The following is an 8,994-nucleotide window of genomic DNA, read 5'->3' as shown; positions in this document are numbered from 1 at the left end:
GGTTACCTCTCTCATTATAATACTTTTTAGTTTCACCCAGTTATCTGAAAATTTCCATGACTTCTTTTTTCTCCACAGCTGAGTATAATTTATGTATGTATCACATTTTCATTTGCCATTCTTTTTGTGAAGGATTGGCCTCATTATCAGTGTTAGTTATGGGTTTGATCTGATGCAGTTGGATTTAAATTCAATTAAAAGTTGTTGACTTCTCCCACAAAGTTTGTGCCATTATTGCACCAGGATATCTTGAAGATAGCTCACTTTTGTAGATGTGTCATACTCATGATTGATTTTCTTCTCCTGCAGTGTAGACCGTACCTTCCAGGACTATTAATGATAATCATCCTCGATGATGCTTCCTGTTGTATACCGGATCCTTTTCTCCATATTCAATGATATACGTTAAGTTCTGTGTTCAGGAATAAGGCCTTACTATCAGGTTGTGGAAGGTAATCAATAACACTGACAATAGCCTATGCTGTTGGGGGGGGTGGACTGTGGGAACCCTTTGACCAACTACTGAAAAGATGTAACTAATTCCTGTTACTCAAACATCATAGTAAAATAAACTTAAAACATATTGAAAAAGTGAATGTAATTAAAGTTGGACACAACTGCACTGTAAATTTCCTTGGGTAATCTAGTCATTTTCAATATCATTAAATTTGCCCATCTGTGAAGAGAGCATTGTGGGGTGGTAGGAGGGGGGCTCATAAGAGATTATGTTGTCATTTTCAGGTGCTTTCTTTGGTTTCTTAAATCTTTGCTGTAATTGAATTTCACTTCCTTTTTATGGATTAGTCTAGCAAGAGCTATTGGGGTCCAGACCCAAATAACTCTCTCCCAGGGTCAGTGAAAGAATCGAACAACCAGCTGGGAATTCAATCTGAGGGAAACAAAACAATCTATGCACACTGAGCTCTTCCAGTCCATTCTCTTTATTGTCCTAAGTTTGCTCTACCTGTACAGCCTCTTTTCAGTGCTCATACTTCACTTCTCTCTTGCCTGATTCTCTGTATCCCTTTTCTACAGTTCCCTCTTTGTTCTACCTTAGGGTTTCTTATGCATAGCTTTAGAACCACTGTTTTAGCTGAACCTTCCCTAGTCCTTTGGTGTCAAGTCTTACTCATCTTCCCTTCTTACCTCCTTTTTGACAATAAAGGCCTCAGAACTCTGTGTGTGCGTGTGTGGCTATAGCCAGCTTTCCATCCAGCATGTTCACCAGGTGTCCCAGTTGGGGGCACTCAGTTATTCCTCTGACTTCTTTGTCTTTCCAGATCTTGATCAATAATCATGGTGGTAAGTATAAAGGGGAGAATTCTCATGACATTCCAGAGGAGTGCCTATGATAGATGGAAACTGAAAGTGTTTTCTAAGTCATCCCATTTTCTTGATTGGTTAACTGATACTAGCTACTGACTGAGAATTGGACAGGAGTTTAAAGTACTTCAGAAATTTTTCTTTTTCCAGTTTAATTGGCTTATATTTTTGTGATCTATGGAATAATCATATAAATTTGTCTCTGTATTGAACCAATGTTTCCATATATGTAGCCCAGACTGATCCTCAGGCTCTGGCCTTACTCCTCCTGCCTCCTAAGTGCTGAGATTCCAGGTGTGTGCTAAATGCCTGAGTTACCATGAACTTTTCTTAGTACCTCATGTTTTTTAAAGATATCTTTTAGTTACATTTATATTTTTCTTTAAATGGAGTGCTTTTTGAGAAAAATTTAATGTGGTCAATTTATCTACTTCTCATTGCATACCTTCAAATCTTTAGAAAATTCTGTGACTAGACATGTCCAGTCACTGAGGATTCCTTTCAGTGGGCTTGAGAGATAGATCAGTGAGTCAGAATCATTTGTTTTTCAAGGAAAGCCTGTTTCAATTCTCAGCTACCACCAGCTGGCTCACAATCATCCTAGGATCCTGGGCATGCCTGGGTTGTACACACACATGTACAGAGTAACCACACACACACACACACACACACACACACACACACACACACACACACACAAAATGAGCAGATTGCTTGTTGATCTTGAAGACTGTAATTTGCCATGTGTAAACTTGGTCCTGAACCCCTTAAATGCCTATTCCTGCAGTTCTAGGGGCTCTGAAACCCACTTCTAGGCTTTGGGCACCCATCCACAGAAGGCAGACACAATCTGAGAAACATAAATAAAAATTAAAAAAAAACTTTCCAAAATAAAGCATTTAGCTTGGTGTTGGAGTACAGGCCTTTAATCTCAGGATTTTGGAGACTGAGGCAGGCTAATCTGTACTAGTTCCAGGCCAGTGTGGCCCATAGAGTGAGACTATCTCAAAAAAACCCTTAGAGATTTGTTCCTTGTTTTTATATTCTATGTTAGTTAAAGAAAAAAGTATTTTCTTCAATCATTTAAAAAAGTGTTCACACCAGAATTTCTGTTAGTATTTATTAATTTATTTATTTCCTTTTTGATAGAGTGTTTTTCTCTGTAATATCCCTAGGTGTCCTGGAACTCCCTTTGTAGATCAGGCTGGCCTTGAACTACTCACAGATCTGCCTGCCTCTGCCTCCTGAGTGCTGGGATTAAATTCCTGTGCCACCCCTGCTTGCTTAGTAGCTCCTTTTGTTGCTTTAAATTGTTTCTCTCAGAGATAGAACACAGGTCACCAGGCTCTGTGGCAAACTCCTTTCCCTGAAGTCCCACTTTCTTTGCCCCCTCCATTTTCTAATTTTATTTTGACACAGGGTTTCACTGACTTTCCCAGACCTGATATTCAGTCTGTCTGCCTCATGCTGAGTGACTGGCATTACAGAATTGTAACCCAAGCCCTGGTTTATCCAATTTGAGGGATATACATTGATTCTATAGTGGCCGTTCTCCCATCTGCAACAAGTAAGTATTCTTCTTTGCCCACATCTTCACCAGCATAAGTTGCCATTCCTCTTATTTTTTATCTTGGCCACTCTGACGAGGTAAGCTTAAATCCCAGTTTATTTTTTTCCATTTATCCAATATGTGAAGATGTTGAAATATTCCTCTTCCTTGCTTTTCTTATTAATATTATTGTTTTATTATTTCTCTGAGACAAAGTCTCTGTCTAGAGTCATGGCTTACCTTGATCCTACTATGTTGACCATACTAGGCTGGAACTCACAGATTTCTTCCTGCCTTAGCCTTCCGATGTTGTGATTAAAGTTATATACCACCACAGGTAGCCTTTTTTACATTATTTAAAAGTGTTTCTCTTTTGAGAAATTTCAATTTAGTTTTATACTCCATTTTTAAATTTGGTAACTTGTTTTCTTTCTTTTTAATTACTAAGTTTTTTGAACACATGTTTCTCTTAGTAGCCCTAGCTATCCCAAAACTGTTTAGAAAGAGCAGGATATCCTGGAACTTACAGAGATCCACCTACCATTTCTTCCCTAGTGCTTGGATTAAAGATGTGTGACCCCATGATTTGCTAGTTAGCTTGTTCTTGTAGTACATTTAAAAAATTGTCTGTGTATTCTATGTATTACTCATCTGTCAGAACTTGTAGTATAGGAAAACTATTGATAGAGAGACAGAACCCACCCATGTCTACTCACTCCTCAACGGGAACCCATGACAGAACAAAGAATAGATATCAACAAAGTCCAACTGGAGCTCAGCATGGTGCCACACATGTTTAATCCCAACCTTGACTGGCAGAGGCAGGAGAATCTCTGTGAGTTCAAACCCAACCTGGGCTACTGATCGAGTTCTAGTATAGCCAGCATTACACAGAGAAACCCTATCTCTAGAAATGCAGTGAGCAGGGACAATCGCCATTATAAGATGGTGCTGACTTCTTTTCATTCTGAAGATTTATTACTTCTAAGACAATGCTTTCGACAAAATTCGCACCTCTGCTTTGCACATGTGCAAGCTATATATTGGTCCCCCACCAATCCTGTGGTGCCTGGTGGCAAGCTAAGTTCAGCCAGCGATTCGCGCCTCTTTTCCCTATATAAAGCAGCCGCTTTTACTGCTCCCTCCCCTCCTTCCAGCTCTCCCTTAACCAAAGGCTCTCCAATAAAAGTGTGATCCGAGAAGAATCCTTGCGTGGTGGTCGTTCTTCCTTGCTGGTCGAGAGGAGTGCGCCGCAACTGGTGCCGAAACCCGGGAAATTCGGACACTGAGCGAGGGGCAGAGGAGGATTCAGAACTGGACACACGGAGAGGAGACGTCGGTAAGTATCAGCTGGTATCTCCAGGAATGCTGACTACTGGGGTGGAATTCTGGGTGATCGCTTTTGTCTTTCCCTTCATGGTACTTCTAATTCTTGCATGTTGCCTTTGTTTACATTGTGACGAACCCAGAAGGGAGTGTCGGTGCTTTCTTGAAAAGTAGCGCCGGAGTTTTTGCTTAAACCGAAAGTAAGTCTGTGGTAGATAACGCGGCTTTTCAAGAGAGAGTAAGTCCGCAGTTGATAATGCGTCTTTTTCGAGAGAGAAGTCTGCCTTTGTGCCACCTTCTCTACCCGTGGATAAACTTGCTCGCAGATAAGAGTGTACCATGGGCAATGTGCAGGGGGCTGGCGCGGATGCCGCCAATTTTCATGAACCCCTGCAGGCATTACTCCGTCAACGCGACTTAAAGATCTCCGCAGGTACTATAAAAAGGATCATTAACGATATCGATCAGATCGCGCCATGGTTCGCGGTGTCAGGAGACCTTAATTTGGCTTCCTGGAATAAGCTTGGAAAGGATCTAGAGAAAGCGAACCGGGAAGACAGGATAGGAAAAGGCACCCTACCTATTTGGCGTCTTGTCCGCTCCTCTCTCAGGGACGATTGTCATCATGACATCATTAGGGCAGGAAGACGAGTATTAATGCAACACCAAGATAGCCTTTCAGAGTCAGAAACAAGAAAGGAGGATATAGTTAGGCTTAAAAAGAAAAAGGATAAAATTAAAGAAAAACCTCAGAGCTCTAAAAAAGGTACTGAAGAGGACAGGTTTGAGTCCTTTAAAGAAATAGCACAGGAGGAAAAGGGGAGAGCCAGGGCAGTAAGACAGCTTTATCCGTCCCTGGACGAATTTATAAGCTTAAAAATAACAGATGAGGAGTCCAGCGATAGAGAACTTCACAGAGAGTCAGAGGGGGAATCAGACTCGGAATCAGACTTGGAGTTAGAAGAAGAATTAAATCCTAAAGACAAAGTTTTGGAGGAAACAGCCTCGAGGTATGAGAAAAAAAGTTATGGGCGGCAGCGACCTCTTGTGGCTGAAGGTAGAAAGGAGATTACACCTTCGGCGCCCCCGCCGTATTCTCCAGTGGCTGGGAAATGTCATTTTATAAAAAGAAGTACCTGGTCTTGCTTGGTGGCTGTGTTCCCAGTTTTTGAAAATACTATTACATTTGAGAGATATTTCGAGCCCGTCTCCTACAAACAGATAAAGGACTTGGCAGAGGCAGTACGCACTTATGGAGTAGCCGCCCGCTTTACAACAGCTTTGTTATGCAGGCTCACAATTAATGCAATGACGCCTAACGATTGGCTGGCACTCGCCCGCACGTGTCCCAACCATGGGCAGTTTCTTGATTTTAGATCCATAATTATGGACAAAGTTCAGGCCCAATACAAGAGAAATGTGCAGGAGGGACGGCCTGATTGGACCGTAGATATGCTTCTTGGCCAAGGGCAATGGGCCATTGATCAAACAAATTATCCCTGGGAAGTATACAGGCAAATAAATGAAATTTATTATAAAGCCTGGCGGGCAATTCGCAATAAGGGCGAGATGGCCGGTAGCCTCACTAAGATTATCCAAGCCGTGGTGGAGCCATTCTCTGATTTTGTCGCTCGCATGATCAAGACAGCGGAGCGTGTTTTTGGGGATCTTGATACCTCCATGCCGTTTGTGCAACAGCTTATCTTTGAACAAAGCACAAAAGAATGTCAGAGAGCAATAACACCAGTCAAGGACAAAGACTTGGAAGCCTGGGTAAAAGCCTGCAGAGAGGTGGGCGGTCCTTTGACTAATGCAGGCCTGGCTGCAGCTGTTCTGTCTGCTGCTAGGGCAGCTAAGGACGGAAAAGGAAAGGGCTGCTTCAGATGTGGTCAGCAAGGGCACTTCAAGTGACAGTGCCCTCAGGCTGCCCCGCAAGGCCTTCCAGGGAGTCAGAGAGTTCCAGGAACCTGTCCTAGATGTAAAAAGGGAAAGCATTGGGCTAATGAATGCAGGTCAGTAAAAGACATTAATGGACATCCCATTCCCCCTGCCAGTACAAACCCGGAGCCAAAAAACGGGGGGGAAGGGCCCTCGACCCCAGGGCCTGCAAATCTATGGGGCACTCCAAACTCCGGCCCCCATTTCCAGCCTACAACAGTCATTCAGGCCAGAAGGGCAACCTCAGGCTCTGCGGGGTTGGAACTCTGTGCCTCCTCCGGATTGGTCTTAACACAGGCCATGGGAATACAGATATTGGATACTGATGTGACAGGGCCTTTAGATAAAGATACTGTAGGAATGGTTTTGGGGCACTCCTCTTCTACTATGAGAGGGTTGATAGTTTTTCCTGGGGTCATAGACTCCGATTATACTGGAGTTATAAAGGTCCTTTGTCATGCACCTTATGGTGTAGTTTCCATAGCCCCAGGAGACAGGATAGCTCAGCTCTTGATTTTGCCCTCAAAACACAGAAATTTCCCCTCACTACAAAAGGAAAGAGGAGCCGCAGGCTTAGGCTCTACAGGAGTCAACCTTGCATGCTTATCCATGGAGTTAGACCAGAGGCCCATGCTGTTCTTAAAAATTGAAGGAAAACATTTTCCTGGTCTGGTGGATACGGGGGCAGATCAGAGCCTTATTCAGATAAAAGCATGGCCAAAACAGTGGTCGCTACAAAAATCCTCCCAAACTCTACAAGGTCTTGGCTATGCTAACACCCCATGTGTGAGTGCAAAAGAATTGATTTGGAGAACTGAGGAAGGCCAGAAGGGAACTGTACAACCATTTGTGCTTGATGTCCCCATCAATTTATGGGGGTGAGATGTCCAACAACAATTAAGACTTAGATTAACTAATGATTTCTCAGAGGCCAGTCAGAATATGATGAAACAACAAGGGTATGTCCCGTCTTAGGGACTTGGAAGATGCCTCCAGGGGCGTCACGAACCAGTTGAGCCAGTTCCTAAGTCAGATCGAAAGGGACTGGGTTTTTCCTAGGGGCTGCTGAAAAAGGAGCTTCCAATGAAGGTACGGTGCCCATACCCTGGCTAACTCAAAAGGCGGTGTGGGTACCTCAGTGGCCCCTTTCACAAGAAAAGTTGGAAGCTGCCAGAGAACTAATTAAGGAACAGTTACAATTGGGCCATATTGAGCCCTCTGTGTCTCCCTGGAATACACCTATTTTTGTCATCAGAAAGGCTTCGGGCAAATGGAGGCTGTTACATGATTTAAGGGCAGTCAATGCCCAGATGAAAGTTATGGGGACTGTCCAGAGGGGACTTCTGCTGCTTTCTGGTGCTGCCTCACGACTGGCCTGTCCTGACTCTAGACATCAAGGATTGTTTTTTCTCTATCCCTCTTTGCCCTGAGGATAGAGAGCGGTTTGCTTTTACTTTGCCATCTGTTAATCATGAGCAACCAGATGCCCATTATCAATGGAGAGCCCTCCCACAGGGCATGGCCAATAGCCCAACTATATGTCAGCTGTTTGTGGATTCGGCCCTGGTGCCTGTTAGACAAAAGTTTCCTTTAGTCCGGATGGTCCATTACATGGATGACATTTTGTTAACCGCTTCTTCACAGGAGGTGCTCCATAAAGCTTTCCAGGAGGTTACTTCTGCCCTTATTAAATGGGGATTTACCATTGCCCCTGATAAGGTTCAACAATCCCAAGTAATAAAATTTTGGGGGGCCATTATCTCTCCCTCTGTTATTTGGCCACAAAAGATCTCTATCCGGACGGCTCAGTTAAAAACACTTAATGATTTTCAACAGTTGATGGGCGATATCAATTGGATCAGGGGGTATTTAAATGTTCCCCGGTCAGAGTTGTTGCCCTTATTTTCCATTCTAGAAGGCAATCCTGATGTTACATCTCCTTGGGTGTTGACACCGCTGGCTCTAAAATCCCTAGAAAAGGTCGAGGAAGCAATGACCAGAGCTCAGTTAAATCGTTATGATCCGACCATGCCAATTTTATTATGTATTTTGAAAACAAAAAATTATCCTACAGCGGTCCTATGGCAGGATGGCCCCCTGTGGTGGCTTCATGGTAATTCTGTTGGGGCTAGAACTGTTCAATATTTTCCCGAGCTTGTTGCAAATCAGGCGCTATGGGTTTAAAATGTTGCTTGATGCGTTTTGCGAGGATTCCAGAAAAATTGATCATTCCTTATACCAAGGATCAAGTAGAGACCTTGGCTGCCACTGTGGATGCATAGGCAATCTTGATGTGTGCATTCCCTAACTTCATTGATAATCATTATCTTAAACATCCCTTGCTTGCAATTGTAGAAAATGATTTGGTTTATTTTCCTGTTGTTACTTTAAAAGAGCCGTTGGCAAATGCCTTGACTATTTACACTGATGGCTCCAAAACAGGCCAGGGTGCCTTTGTGGTTCAAGTCCAGAAACCAGTGATTTTGACTTTCCGACCAGATGTTCCACAGGTTACAGAGTGCCTGACAGTCTTAGAAGTGTTTAAGAGATTTGATGAAATCTTTAATTTGTTTTCTGACTCACAGTATGTAGTAAATGCAGTTGCCTCTCTTGAAGTTGCAGCCTCTGTCAAGAGTACGAGTGCTGTTTCTAATATTTTATTACAAATTCAAGACCTTATTTTAAATAGAAGATATCCCTTTTATGTTGGTCATATTCAGGCTCACACTTTGCTACCAGGCCCTATGTCTGAAGCTAATGCTTTGGCAGACCGGGCAACTCGAGCTCTGGCTCTGGTTGTAACAGATTCTATTGAATTGGCAAGAGATTTTCATAAGTTGTATCATGTGCCTGCCAAT

General features: G+C 43.1%; 1 protein-coding gene across 1 annotated transcript; it reads left to right on the top strand.

The window, feature by feature from the left end:
* Positions 1–4,537: 4,537 nt before the first annotated feature.
* On the top strand, positions 4,538–6,109 carry LOC143274538 (igE-binding protein-like). The gene has a single exon (XM_076578008.1). It carries the CDS (start codon positions 4,538–4,540, stop codon positions 6,107–6,109), a length of 1,572 nt encoding a protein of 523 aa, XP_076434123.1.
* The last annotated feature ends 2,885 nt before the right edge of the window (positions 6,110–8,994 follow it).

This window comes from Peromyscus maniculatus, chromosome 1, assembly GCF_049852395.1.
Source record: "Peromyscus maniculatus bairdii isolate BWxNUB_F1_BW_parent chromosome 1, HU_Pman_BW_mat_3.1, whole genome shotgun sequence".
Classification (NCBI taxonomy): Eukaryota; Metazoa; Chordata; class Mammalia; order Rodentia; family Cricetidae; genus Peromyscus; species Peromyscus maniculatus.
This window is presented reverse-complemented; position numbering and strand designations above follow the sequence as displayed.

Coding starts and splice junctions, on each gene's coding strand:
- LOC143274538 (XM_076578008.1), top strand. CDS start 4,538: ATGGGCAATGTGCAGGGGGCTGGCGCGGATGCCGCCAATTTTCATGAA.